The 22851-nt window shown below is 41.6% G+C and overlaps 1 protein-coding gene across 1 annotated transcript in view; it reads right to left on the bottom strand.

The window, feature by feature from the left end:
• Nucleotides 1–21997, bottom strand: part of LOC106561381 (protein O-mannosyl-transferase TMTC2) — a 193398-nt gene extending 171401 nt beyond the window's left edge. Inside the window, exon 1 of the mRNA XM_014125269.3 lies at nucleotides 21562–21997. Within this exon, the coding sequence (XP_013980744.2) occupies nucleotides 21562–21644 (83 nt within the window). The 5' untranslated portion in view covers nucleotides 21645–21997. The remainder of the gene's footprint in view (nucleotides 1–21561) is intronic.
• Nucleotides 21998–22851: the final 854 nt, after the last annotated feature.

Here is a 22851-nt window from a genome sequence, read left to right as displayed (position 1 = left end):
TGTTTAATATCTCCAGAACTTGCACACAATAAATGCCTTAATGAGAAAAACATTTCAGAATGCCAAATCGTCTGTGTGTCATGCTCTTCACTTTGAGAGAAGAAAAGCTCAACACAAAAAGGAACATGAAAACTTTTCATGTGAGGTGACATCCACCACAAGTCATCAGCCTTATCAGCAGGGTTTTGGAGAGGACTTGCATAACACACAAAATCTGCTTTTGATTATGGGCGGCTGCATCATTGCTGAGACACACACTGTAGTGAGTGCAGTGGACCTACGGCTAATCTCAAACCAAGCTCAGATTTTCCAGTGCAGATGCAGCCTGCCTTGCCCTTACTGCCTTGTCCCACACAAGAGATGATCCTGCCCAAGATGATGATTAAAGGGAATGTAATGGGGCTGAACTAGTTGATATTAAACATTGACAACCATTCCACATGGGGGGAAATGTTATACTGTGAAAAACCATGAGCTCTGATGGCTTCCGAGGATATATATTCCAAGAGAAATTGTTATTTTAAACAGCTCTTTCCACTATTAATCAAAGCCGGACATAGGAAAAGCAGCACAGTACTCCTGAAGCAAGGCAGAATCCCTCTTCACTGACACGAGAACCTTCACGATGATTATAGCAGAGCTGTAGATGCTCTCCATCAGTACATGAGCTCTGACACAACAGTGGTATCATCCACAGTGGAACCATAAGGTCAAGAACTACAGCAGCACTGTGGTATTTGCACAGAAGGTTTTTCATCAAGTGAATTGTTTTAGGCTAATGGAACAGCTGGCCTTGACTAGTGTTGAGTGTGTCATGGAGAGCAAGAACAGCTAATCACGGCACACAACTGAGGGATTGTAATTGTGCAGGGTGAGGGCCAAGATCTTAAGTTGTGTAAATGCAAACGTGCATGGAACCGCCAACTGTCCTAGAATAAACCTAAGGTACAACAACTATGGCCAAAAAGAAAGAGGTGGATAATTAATGTAAACTAATGTTTAATGTCTAACAGCTCTTTCCCAGATGTGGCTAAATCAAGCAACCATTGGCAGCTTCCAACCGTAATGTTCGTCTTCCGTGCATTATTGAGCCTCGTTGTATTTCACATCAGGACAGATTCTGCATACAGAGACCAAAACAGTAATTAGTCACATTTTTCACTCAAACACAGGCTGCCAAAGACAGACCCAGTTGCTGCAGGACTCCTGGTCAAACACCAAGAAAAATCTTGGGCTCGACAATAGTTGACATAAGTGTATCGCAATCAAGCTGCAGATGTGACATTTGCATGAATAGCATCACACAAAGTGGTGGGCTAAAATATAACCCAGCCTTGTTTGAAAGATTTTGATCAATCAGAAATGTTGTGCAGAGTAACAGAAATTCATTGTAATCATGGTTTCTTTTGTTAGATTTTGAAGGGGATGTGCCCAATGTTCCAGCAAGCAAGGATGACTGTTATTTCGCCTTGTGTAATTCCAGTATTTTCAGACGAGATGTCTCCTAGTGTTCACTTTCTGTTCGCTTTTGAAAAGAGCAAGCACTTCGGAGGCACAGCTTGCTATCACTTCTGGAAGCAAGACATCAAAATGAAAATGGTGGGGCACTGCTGCGATAAAAAGAAATACAACCTGAAACAAACAAACAAATGTCACCGGATTGTCTTTTTGAAAGCTTTCATTTCATTGGGTCTCACCCATGTCCAACAAACACATCTTTCAACTCTTTTCTCCCCACAAGATTATTCTATCAGACACAACGGACACGTGTTACAACAGCGCACCCTGAGAAATGGAAACAGAACCTGGTAGCATTCTTTCCTACGGCTTCTGATTACCAGAGACCCCCATCTTTGTTCATTGAGTCATTACCGCACAATTAAAAGCTCGTTGAGCAGACAAACACAGAGCATGGGTCCTGCCAGTTCATCTGTTCTTCATGACACCCAGGATCAATCACTCCCATGGTTTACTCCCAGACGCCTCTCCCAATACAGCACCCAGAGGGTGAGATATACCACATCTCCAAACACACCTCAGATCTCTGTGTGTCAGCAGGCCCCACATGCTATGTATCACACGTTAAGAAGATATAGGAGAGTCCTTTTATTGCACTTTCATTTCCTTGTGCTAGTCAAAAAAGTGGCTTCTCGGCTCCATTCATCAATAAATAAGTGCACACGCCATTTTGAGACAGTATCCAGACCCAGGGTGTATATATAATACATAAAGTATGGCTCTGTGACATTGCAGGCAAGAGATGCTAAAACCCTTTATTTTCCATTATGGATACCCTTTATTGTCAAACTGGGGATGAATTAATAAAATGTCAAAAATCTCCCAAAGAGGACTAGCCATCGGTGTCTCACTGCCAAACTGTGACCCACAATTTTACTCATCAACAGAAATCAATAACCCCACAATGTCAGCCTGTAGTGCCTCTATGATTGTCAGGCAATTGACAATAGCTGAGCTGCATGGGAGCATTCCTGAGGGAGCTGACAGATAATGGTGTCAATCTATTCTGTTCGAACAAAGAGCCTGGGTCCTGGGAGCACACATGGCACCACCCTGAGAAGGCCGGGCTGCGCTAGTTAGCTGCCATCCAGTACTCAGTCACATCAATCAGAGAGAGTGACAGGCGCCCTACATTACCAATCCTGGAATGTTGGTCCAAATGAGCCCTGATGAGGTAGAGAGAGGGGGCCCTTGAAGTTTTTGAGCGACAATTTGTTTCAAGAGTTCTCGCTCAGATGTGAACGACTTGAAGAGGAGCCCCGGCTTTTACACCAGTCACTCACACTAAAGAAAAGCAGAACTTAAAACACCAATCAGTACTAGGATGAATTGACTTAAACTTCTCATAATTAGACAGGCTGATGATTTTAACTTGTGGCTGAGCTGACTGTGCTAAATATGGAGGTGGTGCCGACACCATCAGGTAAAAGTCCTTTAAGTCAAGTCCTTATAGGCTGCAGGAGTTCATGGTCAGAACACATAGCCCAAGGCCTTCTTAGCAGCATGAACCAACAGACAGAGATCATCCTTTTTCATAATGTCTCACCCCCTCCAGATTGAATCCTTTATTTTTCTTGAGATTACATTTAGGAAGTCTCATTAGTCTGTCAGATGAGCTGACAGCACTCCACTTCAGCTACTCAAACCTCAGGGCCCATGAAGTAAAAACAGTTTGCACACTCTGTCAGAACCCCAAACTTCCTCACTGACCAAAAATAACCTCTGTCACTCACCACGTGCTCCCTCCTTGAGTCGGAGAGGAAGACCTCACTTGGCTTGATCGGCAGAGGGGGGAAATCATATATGCCAAGTTCAAGGATTATAATAAATGCTACGGTTTGTGATCCTGAGGGTCAATGCGCAGCCAAAATAAACAACGGGAAGCAAATGTGTTAATGTTTTAAACAGTGGGTGGACTGACACTGTCTATCGCTGACTCACTGTTGAAGTCTTAATGAAATACTTTCTGTTTAAACAGAAAGAAGTTTGATGGTGAGAGACAGAGAGCGAGAGAGAGAGTTGGATGAAAATGTGAAATACAATACAACATGAGTCTTTCTCCATCTGGAGAAATGTCAGACTTGTCTTCCTCTCAGAGCCAGGAAAACTGGAATTAGAATAAAATCCATTACACACTAAATTTCATTACCATAGTTGTTACTTGTTGTGCAAATAATGCCATATGCAATCGTCCAACATAGACAAAAAAAAACACAGTTATTGCCAAAACAGAAGTAGGGTTGACGAAACCCTCACTGCTCAGCAGAAGTTAAAATAACAGCCAGCTTGAGTCAGACAGAGCAAAAAATGAAAAGTAGGAGGATGTTAGTTAACTCCAGCTTCAATAGCCATGACTTAACCCTGCAACATCTCAGGTTTCATTCACAACCACTTGGTGAAAAGCCCCAGAGGGCTGAGATTACAGTGCTGGAGTGGATTCAACTTCCCCTTTCTCAATGTAGCAATTTGATGAAAGGTTGGGGGTCACACTTCCAAGCTGTTCTTTCACCCACTTGAGACAAACGATATACTGTACAGTAAAGACTGTACCGTCTGGATGTTAATATGTGCCACTGTCCTAAAGGGTCCCAAAGGTTGCCAGACGATGCAGAGTGACATGAATTCAAAGCACTACGTTGGGAGGTCTCTGCCTTTACAGTAACAATTAGAGATGAACTGTGACAACCTGAGATGGGTACTCCATCACATAAACCTGGATGACATAAAGTACGGTACAGTGCAGGCCCACTACTGGGACTAGTCTTCTGGTTCTCAGGCTGTGTGGGAGGTGCCTGCACTATCTACCCACAAATCACCATCAAATTACTTTAGTATTCACAACACACCTTGGCCTGATCTTTCTCATCTGCTGTAACAATCCATGCATGTCTGTAGCCTAGTGGTTAGAGTGTTGGGCCAGTAACTGAAAGGTTGCTGGGTCTAATCCCTGAGCTGACAAGGTAAAAATCATTCTTCCCCTGAACAAGGTAGTTAACCCACTGTTCCCTGGTAGGCTGTCATTGTAAATAAGAATTTGTTGTTAACTGACTTGACTAGTTAAATAAAGGTAAAATGAAACAAGCCCGATGTGACCTCAGCAGTGAGACAGTAAGGATCTGAGCAGAGAGCCTGGTTGCCAACACTACAGCAACTAAATAGAAGTAACCACAGTTTCTCCTGACTCACTCTCCACATTTAGGAAAAATCCAGATACAGTAATCATATTTTAAAACGACCAAAATAATAACAGAACCTCAAAGAAATCCAACACCTGTATTTTGCAGCACTGGCTAAAGCTGAGTGCTTCTCCAACAGAGAGCATTCACTGACTGAGAAAAGTTGATTTGTAAAATAGATACAATATTACAATTTTATCACAGGTGACTTTATTTCTCAACTCTTCAGACACCCATCCATCCCACAGCCATGCCACCCACTGTTGAGCAGACACAGCAGAACAACTTCAGTTGGCCATCGCAACACTGAACTCTCCCTCCCATTAAGTAGGCTACATTAACCTAGGCACGTACACCCCACCCACCCACCCACCCACCCACCCACAAAGAGCTGACCCGATTGGTTGTGACAAGTTGTTCTGCCCCAACAGTGAGGTCTTATTTCACTGTCCGTCCAAAACAACGGCCGACACAACCATCTGTGACAAATGAGGACCTTCATTCAGTCCAGGGAGAATAGTGAGACCCACACAGTCCCTTTTCAATGCACAAAGGCACAGGTCTGGGCCAGGATGTGTCACAGTCTTATCACAATGTGCCAATGTCCCGTGTTACGGGGAAACAAGGCCACCGAGATGGCGGAACTGAAAAAAGTGGCTCCTTTATTGAAACGCCAAACTACAGCATCCTTGTTCGATATAGGCAACAAGGGAGGTTTTTGTTTCTAATGGATTGGGTTCTTTACTCGCCCCCTCATCGACAGCCAGTTAATCCCATTAATATGAAGAGAGCTCGGCAACCCGGGCTGAAACACGGCATTAGACCCATTAGCCAACACTGGACCTCTGAATCCAAGGCCTTGTCTAGACCCATTACTGACACACCCACATGAAATCAAATGATGTGAGACCCATGTCTATTGATGGGGGGGACATTACACCAGGGTTCCCCAACTGGCGGCCCGCGGTTGATTTTATTTGTCCCCCGAAGTTGTCTAAGCTATACACACATATATATATATATATATATATATATATATATATATATATATATATATACACACACACACACATTCAGTGGCAAGAAAAAGTATGTGAACCCTTTGGAATTACCTGGATTTCTGCATGAATTGGTTCTCAAATTTGATCTGATCTTCATCTGTCACAATAATAGACAAACATAGTGTGCTTAAATGACTAACACAGAAATTATTGTCTTTTTCTTGTCTATATTGAATACATAATTTAAACATTCACAGTGTAGGTTGGAAAAAGTATGTGAACCCCTAGGCTAATGACTTCTCCAAAAGATAATTGCAGTCAGGAGTCAGCTAACCTGGAGTCCAATCAATGAGACGAGATTGGATGTTGGTTAGAGCTGCCCTGCCCTATAAAAAACACTCACAACATTTGAGTTTGCTATTCACCTCGAACAAAAGAGATCTCACAAGACCTAAGATTTAGAATTGTTGACTTGCATAAAGCTGGAAAGGGTTACAAAAGTATCTCTAAAAGCCTTGCTGTTCATCAAATTGTCTATAAATTGAGAAAGTTCAGCACTGTTGCTACTCTCCCTAGGAGTGGCCGTCCTGCAAAGATGACTGCAAGAGCACAGTGCAGAATTCTCAATGAGGTTAAGAAGAATCCTAGAGTGTCAGCTAAAGACTTACAGAAATCTCTGGAACACGCTAACATCTCTGTTGACGAGTCTACGACGAGTTGACGAGTCTACGTAAAACACTAAACAAGAATGGTGTTCATGGGAGGACACCATGGAAGAAGCCACTGCTGTCTGAAAAAAACATTGCTGCACTTCTGAAGTTTGTAAAAGTGCACCTGGATGTTCCTACTGGCAAAATATTCTGTGGACAGATGAAACTACAGTTGAGTTATTTGGAAGGAACACACAACACTATGTGTGGAGAAAAAACGGCACAGCACACCAACATCAAAACCTCATCCCAACTGTAAAGTATGGTGGAGGGAGTATCATGGTTTGGGGCTGCTTTGCTGCCTCAGGGCCTGGACAGCTTGCTATTATCGACAGAAAAATGAATTCCATGTTTATCAAGACATTTTGCAGGAGAATGTTAGGCTGTCTGTCTGCCAAATGATGCTCAACAGAAGTTGGGTGATGCAACAGGACAACGGCCCAAAACACAGAAGTAAATCAACAACAGAATGGCTTCAACAGAAGAAAACACACCTTCTGGAGTGACCCAGTCAGAGTCCTAACCTCAAATCGAATGAGATGCTGTGGCATGACCTTAAGAGAGCAGTTCACACCACACATCCCAAGAATATTGCTGAACTGAAACAGTTTTGTAAAGAGGACTGGTCCAAAATTCCTCCTGACCGTTGTGCAGGTCTGATCAACAACTACAGAACATTTTTGGTTGAGGTTATTGCTGCCAAAGGAGGGTCAACCAGTTATTGAATTCAAGGGTTCACATACTTTTTACACACTGCACTGTGAATGTTTACATGGCGTGTTCAATAAAGACATGAAAACGTATAATTGTTTGTGTGTTATTATTTTAAGCAGACTGTGTTTGTCCATTGTTGTGACCTAGATGAAGATCAGATCAGATTTTATGACCAACTGATGCATAAGTCCAGGTATTTCCAAAGGGTTCACATACTTTTCTTGCCACTGTATAGTACCAGTACAAACTCAAGGGTTTCTTTATTTTGACTATTTTCTACATTATAGAATAACAGTGAATACATCAAAACTATGAAATAACATATGGAATCATGTAGTAACCAAAGAAGTGTTAATCCAATCAAAACATATTTAAGATTCTTCAAAGTAGCCACCCTTTGCCTTGATGACAGCTTTACACACTCTTGGAATTCTCTCAACCAGCTTCACCTGAAATGCTTTTCCAACAGTCTTCAAGGAGTTCCCACATATGCTGAGCACTTGTTGGCTGCTTTTCCTTCACTCTGCTGTCCAAACCATCTCAACTGGGTTGAGGTAAAGGAAAGGGAAAGGGGATACCTAGTCAGTTGCACAACTGAATTCATTCAACTGAAATGTGTATTCCGCATTTAACCCAACCCCTCTGAATCAGAGAGGTGCGGGGGGCTGCCTTAATCAGTCGAGTGATTGTGGAGGCCATGTCATTAGATGCAGCACTCCATCACTCTCCTTCTTGGATAAATAGCCCTTACACAGCCTGGAGGTGTGTTGGGTCATTGTTCTGTTGACACTATGAGAAAACCAGATGGGATGGTGTATCGCTGCATAATGTTGTGGTAGCCATGCTGGTTAAGTGTGCCTTGAATTCTAAATAAATCACTGACAGTGTCACCAGCAAAGCAGCCCCACAACGTCACACTTCCTCCTCCATGCTTCATGGTTGGAACCACACATGCAGAGATCATCCATTCACCTACTCTGTGTCTCACAAAGACAGGGCAGTTGGAACCAAAACTCTCAAATTTGGACTCATCAGACCAAAGGAAAGAGTTCCACCGGTCTAATGTCCATTGTTCGTGTTTCTTGGCCCAAACAAGTTTCTTCTTTTTATTGGTGTCCTTTAGTAGTGGTTTCTTTGCAGCAATTTGACCACAAAGGCCTGATTCACATAGTCTCCTCTGAACAGTTGATGTTGAGATGTGTCTGTTACTTGAACTCTGTGAAGTGTTTATTTGGGCTGCAATCTGAGGTGCAGTTAACTCTAATGAGCTTATCCAATGCAGCAGAGGTAACTCTGGGTCTTCATTTCCTGTGGCGGGCCTCATGAGAGCCAGTTTCATCAAAGCGCTTGATGGTTTTTGCGACTGCAAAAATGTTCCGTATTGACTGACCTTCATGTCATAAAGTAATGATGGACTGTTGTTTCTCTTTGCTTATTTCAACTGTTCCTTCCATAATATGGACTTGGTCTTTTACCAATTAGGGATATCTTGTCACAACACAACTGATTGGCTAAAGAAAGAAAGAAATTAAACAAATACATTTTTATCAAGGCACACCTGTTCATTGAAATGCATTCCAGGTGACTACCTCATGGAGCTGGTTGAGAGAATGCCAAGATTGTGCAAAGCTGACATCAATGCAATGGGTGGCTACTTTGAAGAACCTCAAATATTTGTTTAACACTTTTTTGGTTACTACATGATTCCATATGTGTTATTTCATAGTTTTGATGACTTCACTATTATTCTACAATGTAGAAAATAGTAACAATAAAGAAAAACCCTGGAATGAGTAGGTGTATCCAAACTTTTGACTGGTACTGTATATGTATATGAGAGAGAGATTTTTTTTTGGGGGGGGGGGACATAAAAGACTGTAAAAACACCTGCAACTCCAAGTGATTTTAATTATGGAAATCTGCTCCAAAGTATTCCTATGCGTAATAGAGAGATAAAGTTGAAGTCGGAAGTTTACATACACCTTAGATAAAAACACGTTTAAACTCAGCTTTTCACAATTCCTGACATTTAATCCTAGTAAAAATTCCATGTCTTAGGTCAGTTAGGATCAACACTTTATTTTAAGAATGTGAAATGTCAGAATAATAGTAGAGTCACGTCCTGACCAGTAAAAGGGGTTATTTGTTATTGTAAGTTTGGTCAGGACGTGGCAGGGGGTGTTTGTGTTTCGTTTTTTTATTAGTCTATTTCTATGTCTGTGTCTAGTTATGCTATTTCTATGTTTAGTTTATTGGGTTGACCTTCAATTGGAGGCAGCTGTTCCTCGTTGCCTCTAATTGAAGGTCCTATTTAGTAGGGGTGTTTTTTCATGGGTTTTTGTGGGTAGTTGTTCCATGTGTAGCTGTATGTCTCACAGGACTGTTTTTTCGTTGTTGTTGTTTTGATTAAGTGTTTTGTTTCGTTTTCTTCTCAATAATAAAGAAGATGAGCATACACATTCCCGCTGCGCCTTGGTCCCATCTTTACGACGGACGTGACAGAGAGAATGATTTATTTCAGCTTTTATTTCTTTCATCACATTCCCAGTGGGTCAGAAGTTTACAAACACTCAATTAGTATTTGGTAGCATTGCTTTTAAATTGTTTTACTTGGGTCAAACGTTTCGGGTAGCCTTCCACAAGCTTCCCACAATACGTTGGGTGAATTTTGGCCCATTCCTCCTGACAGAGCTGGTGTAATTGAGTCAGGTTTGTAGGCCTCCTTGCTCCCACACGCTTTCTCAGTTCTGCCCACACATTTTCTATAGGATTGAGGTCAGGGCTTTGTCATGGCCACTCCAATACCTTGACTTTGTTGTCCTTAAGCCATGTGGCCACAACTTTGGAAGTATGCTTGGGGTCATTGTCCATTTGGAAGACCCATTTGCGACCAAGCTTTAACTTCCTGACTGATGTCTTGAGATGTTGCTTCAATATATCCACATAATTTTCCTGCTTCATGATGCCATCTATTTTGTGAAGTGCACCAGTCCCTGCTGCAGCAAAGCACCCCCACACATGATGCTGCCACCCCCGTACTTCACAGTTGGGATGGTGTTCTTCGGCTTGCAAGCCTCCACCTATTTCCTCCAAACATAACGATGGTCATTATGCTCAAACAGTTCTATTTTTGTTTCATCAGACCAGAGGACATTTCTCCAAAAAGTACGATCTCTGTCCCCATGTGCAGATAGAAACCGTAGCAGTGGCTTCTTCCTTGCTGAGCGGCCTTTCAGGTTATGTCGATATAGGACTTGTTTTACTGTGGATATAGATACATTTGTACCTGTATCCTCCAGCATCTTCACAAGGTCCTTTGCTGTTGTTCTGGGATTGATTTGCACTTTTCGCACCAAAGTCCATTCATCTCTAGGAGACAGAACGCGTCTCCTTCCTGAGCGGTATGATGGCTGCGTGGTCCCATGGTGTTTATACTTGCGTACTATTGTTTGTACAGATGAACGTGGTATTTTCAGGCGTTTGGAAATTGCTCCCAAGGATGAACCAGACTTGTGGAGGTCTACAATTATTTTTCTGAGGTCTTGGCTGATTTATTTTGATTTTCCCATGATGTCAAGCAAAGAGGCACTGAGTTTGAAGATAGGCCTTGAAATACATCCACAGGTACACCTCCAATTGACTCAAATGATGTCAATTAGCCTATCAGAAGCTTCTAAAGCCATGACATCATTTTCTGGAATTTTCCAAGCTGTTTAAAGGCACAGTCAACTTAGTGTATGTAAACTTCTGACCCACTGGAATAGTAATACAGTGAATTATAAGTGAAATAATCTGTCTGTAAACAATTGTTGGAAAACATTACTTTTGTCATGCACAAAGTAGATATCCTAACCGACCAAAACTATAGTTTGTTATCAAGAAATTTGTGGAGTGTTTGAAAAACGAGTTTTAATGACTCCAACCTAAGTGTATGTAAACTTCCCACTACAACTGTATATGTGATTCTGTACAAATGTAAGCAAGTGTCATGTCCTGACCAGTAAAAGGGGTTATTTGTTATTGTAGTTTGGTCAGGACGTGGCAGGGTGTATATGTTTTATGTGGTTCGGGCTGGTTGTGTTAGTAGTTAGGTGTTTGATTTATTATTCCGGGTTTTGGGCACTGTTCTATGTTAATGTATTTCTATGTTTAGTCTAGTCATTTGTATTTCTATGTTTAGGTAATTGGTGGTTGGACTCTCAATTGGAGGCAGGTGTTTTCTAGTTGCCTCTGATTGAGGGTCCTATAAATAGGTATGTGTTTGTGTTAGTATTTTGTGGGAGATTGTTCTTGTTTAGCTATGTGTGCCTGACAAGACTGTCAAGTTCGTTGTTGTGTTTTTTGTATACGTTTTTGGTGTTTTTTCCTTCTTCACTTTAATAAAAGAAGATGAGTGTACATTTTCCCGCTGCTTCTTGGTCTCAACCCTACGACAACCGCGAGAGCAAGGTTTAAAATGATTATGTTTTAGTCAAATGTTATATCTGTTTGGGGTTCTTGTGGTCAATTTGCAGTCTACAAGTAATTTCAAATTATGTTCCGGCCCCCTTACCATCCGCTCAAGAAAGAAATCAGCCCGCGACTGAATCTAGTTGATGATCCCTACACTACACCAAACCTTCACTGAGGGGGGCCTCCCTTCAGACATTGGTGAGAGTGTGCTGCAAGGGTTCTACTCTTTGACCAAGCAGCTTTTCCAAAAACATGATTTTTAATTATTATGTCCCATTACTGTGTCGCACTCTTGCATTTTTTGCAATGCACTGCTGCCCATGTGCAGGATTTTCGTGCTGGTTGATCAAATCTTCTGTTCAATCTTAAGTGTCTAAGATGATTGTGTGTGTGTGTGTGTGTGTGTGTGTGTGTGTGTGTGTGTGTGTGTGTGTGTGTGTGTGTGTGTGTGTGTGTGTGTGTGTGTGTGTGTGTCAAGGGGCTGTTGAGGGCACCACATGATACATTTGGAGAGATAATCTGTTGGCTATAATTAAATAGCCAGCAAAGAAATTGGAAAAAAGCAAAGAGGGCGCCGATTAAACTCTTGTGTAGCATGGTTCAAGTTCATCTTTAATACTGTCCACCACAGAGCAGTAAACCCGACAACTACATACGGCCCATTTCTCATCTCTGTGGGTGCCTGTAGGACGATTACAAAGCATCCTGCTTAATTTAGGAGCACTGAGTGTGAGGCTGTCGGTCTGTGCACAGGGTCTTTCATGAACCGGTGGGCAGTGACTGATCAGGCTCCCAGACTGACCCTGGAACCACACTCACCCTATTCCTACTGCAACTCACACATGACAATCATCTGCCAAGGCAATCACAGAGGCAGCAGAATGGGCCAAGTCTATCCAATTTCTCCCATGGCCGATACCAGTCAGCTCCAGCAATCAAAGCCGTGGGGAGTTTGATCCTGCTCCATGCTGATGCAGCTCATCTCAAATAGCTGGAGAGAGAGGGAGGGTAAGACCTCTATCTTAAGACCTAAGTCTAGACACCATCTGGACCATGGTGGTTATGGCTATCTGCTGGCATCGCTGGAACACCTTTAATATGTTAAATGCCTTCAATAATTAATTAAAAGTCCAAAGATAATTTACTTGCAATTGATAAGCACTTGACATTTTGCACTACTGTTTTTAATTAAAAAATTTAATTTTTCGATTTTATTTCACCTTTATTTAACCAGGTAGGCCAGTTGAGAACAAGTTCTCATTTACAACTGCGACCTGGCCAAGATAAAGCAAAGCAGTGCGACACAAACAACAACACAGAGTTACACATGGAATAAACAAATGTACAGTCAATAACACAATAGAAAAAATCTATATACAGTGTGTGCAAATGTAGTAAGATTAGGGAGGTAAAACAATAAATAGGCCGTAGTGGCGAAGTAATTACAAATTAGCAATTAAACACTGGAGTGATGTGCAGAAGATGAATGTGCAAGTAGAGATACTGGGATATGTAAGGTTACAGAGGATATGTAAGGATATGTAACTTTGGAATTATGTAAAAATATATAATTTGTTATTACACAGCAGATACCTACCCAAAAGGTAATTACTCTCCACAACGCCCTTGATTTTTCTAACCAAATCCCGTTTTGATCACCTGAAGCAGTGCTTAGAGAGTGAGAGCTCAGAGGGATTATGACTGAGAAAGTTCAGCTCAGCGCGGCAGGGTCACACCAGATCACCCAGTGGGAGCTGCCATCACATGTAATAATGTTGACAGTCACTGAGAGAGGCAGTGACCCAGAAAAGAAGGGCAGTAAAAAATACCCCTGAGTTAGTTAACAGTGTTGCTGTGTGACGTGCAACCCCAATCCCTCCCTCCTTTCCTGTTATTCCACGTTGAGCCTGATTATGTGCTGTAAAGTGCATCGACACAACACATTCTCATGTTCAAACTTGGAATATTGAGCAAATGTTTCCACATTTTATGCTATTCGAATGTTCATTTCAATGGAAACTCATTGCAGGTATTTGAGCTATTCTTGCTACCGCAGCTCAGGAAATGTGGACTGAGGGCCAGTGCTTTTAAATTAAGTCAGTTTGTGAAATACCAAGGTCTCCTCAAATCGCATTCAGAGGTTATTGGCCGTTAGAAAAATGTGCATCGCATCTAGTCAACTGTTTCCCATGACCTAAAAGTGAACTGATCGTCTCCAAGGCTAAAATGTTTCAAGTAATTATGTGGTTTTGTGGGAAACTGAAGCAATGCACACCATACTGAAACCTCTTATTAATAGTATTTTTAGCAACAAATACTGAAAGCTTTTTAGACTCGCATTTGTGGCGAGAGTGAAAATAACATCTTCATGTCTGCTGGAAAATACAGTTCTGAAGTGAAGTCAACCCATGTATCTTTGATCAGAACTGTGCTGATCTTTTTAGACTGTAGATGAGAAATCGTATGTCTGATCACAATTGAAACCAACTTCTAAGCATTTGCATTAAGGGAACAATAACTGCATAACTCAATAACTGAAAGTCGCAAGAGATAGGCCTAATAATAGAATGGAAGGACATTGTATTGTATGGTAAACCATTGAAATAAGAGAACCTGTCAAAACTCTTCAGAGTCTCAATGGCGTTCAAAGAAATCTCAAAGCACATGGAAAAATAACAGGTGTCAATGTGTGAACAATACAAAGGACCCCTCTCACATGGACCTCTTAGATGGCTTCATCGCTCAGACTATCTGTCATCTGGCAAACACTGACATCTCCATCCTGGTTGCACTGAACATGTTCCTCTTGACTCCACCTCAAACCCAAGGGCGCAGGGGAGAAAAACCCTCAACGCTTCGCAAATGTGACCATCTGGCGGCAGCCGACGGAAGATTAGAGCGGGAGGTCTTGCACGCCTTGTCTGCTGTCCGTGTATCCACCCCACTCTGGAGGCTTCCACTAATTACAGGGCACTGGGAGAGACTGAGGGAGATATGCTCAGACTGTTAGGTTGACGCCCTTGGGTTCTTGGGCTCGTTACATTACCACAGCGCTGGGGCTGGGGCGGGCTGGGGTGGGGTTGGGCTGGGGCGGGCTGAGCCGGGGCGGGGTTGGGCTGGGGCGGACTGGTCCATTCTATCCCACTGGATGGACACTACAGACAGGGCTGGAGCAAAGCAGAGCAGAGCCCAGACAGCAGTACCACAGAAACCCAACCAGGGCCAGCCAAAGCTATTTACAGGGCTCAGGCAGCCTTACACGGACAGACAACCCAGGAGGGGGAGAGTAGATAGGTCATACTCACACACACACACAGACTAACAATATTTCTACAAAAACTATCTGCATTGACACTTCTATTTTAGTTTTTTTCTACACTGACTTTATGCACACTACACACACTCACATTCCAACACACACACACCCTTCATTTTCACACACACACACATAACACGCACACATATTCATACTGAGTCTACTCTGTTTATCATATATCCTGATGCGTAGTCACTTTACCCCCATACATATCTACCCCTACCACTCCAGTATCCCTGCACATTGTAAATATTGTATTGGCACTGATCCTCGAACTGACCCTGTATATAGCTTGCTGACCCTGGAACTGCCCCTGTATGTAGCTTACTGACCCTGGAACTTCCCCTGTATGTAGCTTACTGACCCTAGAACTGACCCTGTATATAGTTTACTGACCCTAGAACTGACCCTGTATATAGCTTACTGACCCTAGAACTGACCCTGTATATAGCTTACTGACCCTGGAACTGCCCCTGTATATAGCTTACTGACCCTGGAACTGCCCCTGTATATAGCTTACTGACCCTGGAACTTCCCCTGTATATAGCTTACTGACCCTAGAACTGACCCTGTATATAGTTTACTGACCCTGGAACTGGCCCTGTATATAGTTTACTGACCCTAGAACTGACCCTGTATATAGTTTACTGACCCTGGAACTGACCCTGTATATAGCTTACTGACCCTAGAACTGACCCTGTATATAGTTTACTGACCCTAGAACTGACCCTGTATATAGCTTACTGACCCTAGAACTGACCCTGTATATATCTTACTGACCTTGGAACTGGCCCTGTATATAGCTTACTGACCCTGGAACTGCCCCTGTATGTAGCTTACTGACCCTGGAACTGCCCCTGTATGTAGCTTACTGACCCTGGAACTTCCCCTGTATATAGTTTACTGACCCTGGAACTGCCCCTGTATGTAGCTTACTGACCCTGGAACTTCCCCTGTATGTAGTTTACTGACCCTAGAACTGACCCTGTATATAGTTTATTGACCCTGGAACTGGCCCTGTATATAGCTTACTGACCCTAGAACTGACCCTGTATATAGTTTACTGACCCTGGAACTGACCCTGTATATAGCTACTGACCCTGGAACTGACCCTGTATATAGCTTACTTACTTTCTCATGTTCTTATTTCTGGTGTGTTCTTGTTCTACTTTACCTTTTTTATAGTACTACTGATATTGATTAATGCATTGCTGGGAAAGAGCAAGCAGGGAAGGCATTTCACTGTACTTGTGCACGTGACAATAAAACTTTAAACACACACACACACACACAGCACTCTGACTACACTGTAAGTGGCAGAGGTTGTTAATTGACAGAAAGCTACTTAAAGACGTGTCATCAAACAAAGTGATTCATTATAGTTTGAGCCACTCAACCACTCCTTAATGCGATACGTGGAAGACTGGGAACATGCAGTACATGTCAAGGTTTATTTATAACAGATTACTGGGCAGGCAGGCAGGAACTATGGACCATGAATCCATTCTGAACATTAAGTAACAACATGTTGGGGGAAAAAATGATTCATCCTACCTCTAAGCACTGCATTATATCTGTAAAAATATTATTGTAATTATAGTCCACATATCCCTACTTTATCATAAAAAAAAAATCTGAGTCAGACACAAACAGGTAAATTCCCAAATGCGGAGTCTAGGAACTCCGGTATTCCACTGCCTCTCCCCAACCGAAGAAGCCTTGTGTGTCAATGAACTGAAGCATTTGGCCATCAAGTCCCAAACCACATTATCCGACTGCAGTGCGACATGCTTTGACTGCATCCCCTCCCCTCTCTGTCAGGCCACAGCAACGCTCAGGAAGGCTCTGTCCTCAATAACAAACTACGTATGTCATTCACACATTTTTAAATCACAATCCTGACAATATCACATTTTAGCTGAGAAAGAGTTGTGTGCCATGCAGCATTGTTGAAGAAGAGCAAGGCATTTCATACTAGTCATGACAAGAGATACAATGCATTCGGAAAGTATTCAGACCCCTTGACTTTTTCTACATTTTATTACGTTACAGCCTTATTATTAAATTGATTTAAAAAAAAATACCCTCATCAATCTGCACACAATACCCCATAATGACAAAGCAAAAACAGGAAAAGCAGAAATATCACATTTACATAAGTATTCAGACCCTTTACTCAGTACTTTGTTGGGCCAGCATCCCGCCTCTTCAATGTTGATGTTGAGACTGGTGTTTTGTGGGTACTATTTAATGAAGCTGCCAGTTGAGGACTTGTGAGGCGTCTGTTTCTCAAACTAGACACTCTAATGTACTTGTCCTCTTGCTCAGTTGTGCATCGGGGCCCAGTGTGCGCTGTTCTGAGATGGGAGTAGTACACAGCTTTGTACAAGATCTTCAGTTTTTTGGCAATTTCTCGCATGGAATAGTCTTAATATCTCAGAACAAGAATAGACTGATGAGTTCCAGAAGAAAATTCTTTGTTTCTGGCCATTTTGAGCCTGTAATCGAACCCACAAATGTTGAGGCTTCAGATACTCTCCTAGTCTAAAGAAGGCCAGTTTTATTGCTTCTTTAATCAGAACAACAGTTTTCAGCTGTGCTAACATAATTGCAAAAGGGTTTTCTAATGATCAATTAGCCTTTTAAAATGATAAACTTGGATTAGCTAACACAATGTGCCATTGGAACACAGGAGTGATGGTTGCTGATAATGGGCCTCTGTACGCCTATGTAGATATTCCATTTAAAAAATCTGCCGTTTCCAGCTACAATAGTCATTTACAACATTAACAATGTCTACACTGTATTTCTGATCAATTTGATGTTATTTTAATGGACAAAACAATTGCTTTTCTTTCAAAACCAAGGACATTCTAAGTGAGCCCAAACTTTTGAACGGTAGTGTATGAAAATAAGGCATTTCTGCAAAAATGTCTAAAAACCTGTTTTATCTTTGTCATTATAGACTATTGTGTGTAGATTGAGGATTTTTTTAAATTTGATCCATTTTAGAATAAGGCTGTAACGTTAAAAAAATTGGAAAAAGTCATGGGGTCAAGTCACGGGGTCTGAATACTTTCCCGAAGGCAATGTAACTCAAACAATATGGTGATACTGTAACTCTTATGTACCATAAGGGTATAGTACTTTCAGATCAACGCTCTCATTTCATCATTAAATTGTCAACAATATTTCAGAAAAGAGCGTGTAGGTGTAGGCCTAGTCCTTCTGAAAAATAGAAATCTCTATATCTGTTTTCTAAGAAGACATTAAGTTGATCAACTCCCTCAGGGCTGACACAGGAGAACAGCTTTATTTTACTACTCCTGTCCTGCACATTTCCATTTGATTCAGTTCAGTACCAACCAAACAAAATCACGGATGTTTTTGCAACATAAATCCAAATCACCAACAATAATGCTGATGATCCAGCTAATGCCTTAGCCATGTTCACAAAACCTGCAGAGTGCAGACCCTTTATTTTTCTGCAGTGCCATACATCAAACGCATCTGGACAGGTTCATAGCAATTCAGAGAATGAAATTGGGCAATATTTTTCTCCTGACACAAACGTATTCACTCCTATCGGTGGTAAAGGTCTCAGGATTATAGCAATAGACAGAGATATGAACAACACGTATGACATATGATTCACTATGTTGTCATCCAGGTGTAAAGGCTCTGTGTGATAATGATGACCGTGCCCAGATGGAGAACTCCCACAAGTCATTCTGACATCACATAAAGGAGTAATTGTCCACCCCTCAAGGCTGGGCTGTTTGTGCAGGGAGTTGGTTGTGGTGGTGGTGGTGAAAGCATTGACAGAAGAAAGCCTTGTGAGGCCCTTCCATTCCTCCATTGAAAAGTTATCTTTGGTGCTAGGCTAGCAAACACATTGCACAAAACGTGTATTTACGGTGTTGTTAACTTAGACCATGACGAGTTACAATTAATAACAACTGGTATGTGGCAGGTGACTTAAATTAACCAGTAAAACCAGTGACCTTTCATCAGGTTTGTCCTATAGAGATCTGACTTAGCAAACCCTACATTCATTAAAGCAGGCAGAGCACTTGTAGGCTCTATTTTCTCAAGAATACAACTGAAAGTAACAAGAGCAGTGTAATGATGTATTCCTTAGCAACAAGACTCTAAGAGCGGATCGATGGGAAATCCTCATGTGGCATACTGTCAGCCACCCTCGGTGCTCCTGGCTATGCTCAATGCACAACTGCCACATTGGATTTCAACTTTTAATCATTAAATGATTTAAGTCAAAGCAGTTTCTCAACTAGTGTACAAAATTGCTTTCTGAATTTCGAGAGGAGGATGTATTACACATTGAGACAAAATATCCATATTTGATTCCTTGCCATTTATCATTTAAGAAATTCCGTTGTTTAGTGCACACCTACATGTAGCCTAAAGGTATAGATAACAGATTGTCATGTTAGAAGGTGCAAACCGATTTGCATTGAAATTACCTCAAATATTATTCTAAAGAGTGGTATCCAATCTGATAAGATCCTTATAAGACAGTTTTTAGGTTTATGTTTTAAATTCAGTTCTCCCCAAAAAGTGAGCTCACGGTTTGATAAGGATGAAGCTTCTTATCCACACATATGATATCAGCCATCATTAAGCCCTTTTCCCTATCATTATACCACATCTGCTTCTTCTCCAGGCAAATCACATGTTAACAAGCCAGGATACCACCTCACTAATGACTACTAATTACATACTGTACAAGTCTGAACAAAACGCCAGCACTAAAAACAGATAGGATAGTTAGTATGTGGTATCTCAGAAACAAATAGCAGTTGATATGGTTTGGGCTTCAGCACAGTAAAAGAGTGGGTTTGTCAGAAGTTAGACTGTTATTACAATGGCCATTAGTTTAAAATTGAGGATATTATATTCACATGGGGGTGCGTGCTACACACACACACATGCAAGCACACACACACTACAACCTGGAGGCTGAAATGTAGAATGTGTACACTGACACATCCCAGTGATCTTGCAGCAGTCAGTGGTAGCCTTAACCTCTCCACATTGTAGCCACTCCCAGGCAGATTTATGAAAACTGAACACAACTGCTGTCACATGAGTGATGGTGTGTCCTGAGCACAAAGTACAAAGGCGTATACTCCTGTATAATTTTATGACTCCATCACAAAAATGTAGGCTATAAGATTACAATGAAACTTTGGCCGCTGGTTGAAATACCCGAGCCGACAAGGTAAAAAATCTGCCGAAGTGTCCTTGAGCAAGGTACTTAACCCTAATTCGCTCCAGTGGCGCCGTACTACTATGGCTGACCCTGTAAAACAACACATTTCAGTGTGCCTATCCGGTGTATGTGGGGAAAAAAACATTTAAAAAAAACCATCAACACACCACTTGGCATGAGTGCAGTAGATTTACGCTCACTGAACAGCATTCCCGGGCTACATTTTAATGGTCTCAATGCATCCATAGAAACAGTAGCACTTATACTAATAACTTAATTTCCTATAGGGCATAGCTGTCCAAATACATAACAATGATGGCTCTAATTCTGCATGTATCAAACCTTTTATAAGCAGTTAGGCTATTGACCAAATGATTGAAGTGTAATACACTACAGTATAAGCCTCCTATGTAGTACACTACATTACTTACTTATCATAGACCACCAGGTTAGTTTAAAAAACCTGGTGTACATTTAGACATCAGGCATTACAAGTTAAAACATTGTATTTAAATTATTAATGAATCAATTAATAAATCAACCAAGCTATTAAACTGAGGCCATAGCGGGTTAAACGCCCAGCAGTAGGTCTACAGCAGTAAGTAGTCGGTAAAAGAAAAGTGCTAAGGTTTTGTGTTAAGATCTTCATTCCTTACAGGTACTTAAATCTGTTTGGCACAATACATTCTCAGGCCAGGGAGAAATATTATTTCCCTGGAGGCAAATAGATTTTCACCGTGCAGCCCAGACGGCAACAGACTGAACGCATCTCCACTTTTAAGACCGTTACTTTTCAATGGAGCATGACCACTTGAGAATTGATCAATGTTTTAATCTGCCTAATAAAGCTCGCTGTTTTTAAGACATTACATATTTCCTATTTAAAACAGGGTTGGCTTATTTCATTTGTTTAGGATCATCAATCATTATTCTCTGTTAGAATAATGATATTCGTAAAATATGATTCACCTGTTTTTTCACGGGACGGAACAGCACCTAACAAATACGACTGGTTCACACGTAATTTGAACAGACTTGGTCATGATAACGGTTTTGTTTTAGTGCTGTGCCATGGACATGGTGATTATGGGATACAATGTATCAAATTACTCCCATAATCATTTTGTAGCGTTAGGTTAATTTCGCCTGCAATAACGTATCATCGTCTCAGGATTCAAACTTTATGCAGTGACACTGTGTACTGGCAAGCTATGCCTGCTGTTTACTAAGACCTTGCCGCCAACACAGAGCTGACAGAAGTCACCCTCCCTCCGCCCGCCATTCCTTACGCTACCGCGAAATGTTGTATAGAAATGTGAACACGTTTCTTACTATGCCAAGCAATAAGCTACCATTATGCAAAACCATTGTGTTGTATGACAATATGGGCAGAACAGCAACACCATCAGACGCGGGCGTCATCTGTCATTTATTCATGTACCTGTCATCGTAGCAGAAATCAGCGCCCAGAGTGTTGACATAGAGGACCAAAGCCACAGCGCTGCACACGAATTCAGCAATCATTTCTCAAAAACGAAAACAAGAAAAGAAAACGAAGAACAGTGGAGAACAGTGGAACTCAAATCCGATCTCTAGTCTCTCTCTCCGTCTTTGTCAAGATGTCTCTACGAAAACAGAAATTCCAATTCCCCATCCTCGCAAAGTGTTGAAAGTGGATAATCCAGGCATCCTCCTTCTAACCCATTTTGAGCTAGAGGAGGGCAGTTTTGATCCGACACGAAATAGAGCAAAACGGCCAGCATTTACGGTTTCTGTGACTGCATTTGCACGCCTTTCCTAGAAGACTGCTCCTATGATGCATAGTGAGTGGTCCGCTAGATAAACGTCGTGATTGAGCCGCGTGTGGTTCAAAGGATCGTCTGCGCATGTGCGATGCCCCTCCTCCCAACAGTGAATAGAAGAAAGGATGCTAATGATTTGAGGATTAGGCTGGACTGCATGGTGATGGCACACCTCTTGATTGCGAACCGCTGGTATCCCCATAGCCTTTCTATGTGTATTCTAGCCGTGATTATATAGTCCATTATGAGTGTGAATATGCCATTCTTGGTTTAAAGGAACAGAGACACACACCGGTCGCGCGTGTTTTTTCCACCCTCTGGGGAGCTCTTTGTATACACAGCATAGTCGCATAATCTGGTTTTAAACCGAGCAGTAGGCTATAAACAGTACTTGGTTAGGGCCACACTGCGCCAGGCATACAAACACTAGGTTTGATCTACCCTCTGCTGAAACCATTTTTTTCTATATAAATATAATTTAAACTAATTGAATAGAACTACTGACCCACAAGGATACAAAATATTAGTTATTCAGGCTTCAAATGTCTGTTGATTATTGGATTATAAAATCTGAAATGGCATAATGGTTTTTGTTCATTACTCTTAAATAACCAATCAACAGACATTTGATTAGAGCCTAAGGATTGTATGTCAGAAATGAGAATGTGACATGACAGGTGTCTTCTCTAAAGTGGTACAACACGTTAACCCTGTAGTAAATATTCCATTGAGGCTTGCCTTCAGAGGCAAAACACTCCACTTAAATTGCAATAAACCTGAGGCAGAAAAGATAGTCCAATAAAAAAAAAGAACAAACAATATTCTAAGCAGACTAAACTCCACTCCATGTTGAACGAAGTTTCTGATTAGAATACTCCACCAACGGAGTGGAGCAGAGACCAGGCTTTGTGGAATCTAGCTCCAACTAT

Source organism: Salmo salar, chromosome 10, assembly GCF_965601325.2.
Source record: "Salmo salar chromosome 10, fSalSal1, whole genome shotgun sequence".
Classification (NCBI taxonomy): Eukaryota; Metazoa; Chordata; class Actinopteri; order Salmoniformes; family Salmonidae; genus Salmo; species Salmo salar.
The sequence above is the reverse complement of the archived record's forward strand: the minus strand, read 5'-3'. Positions and strand labels throughout refer to the sequence as shown.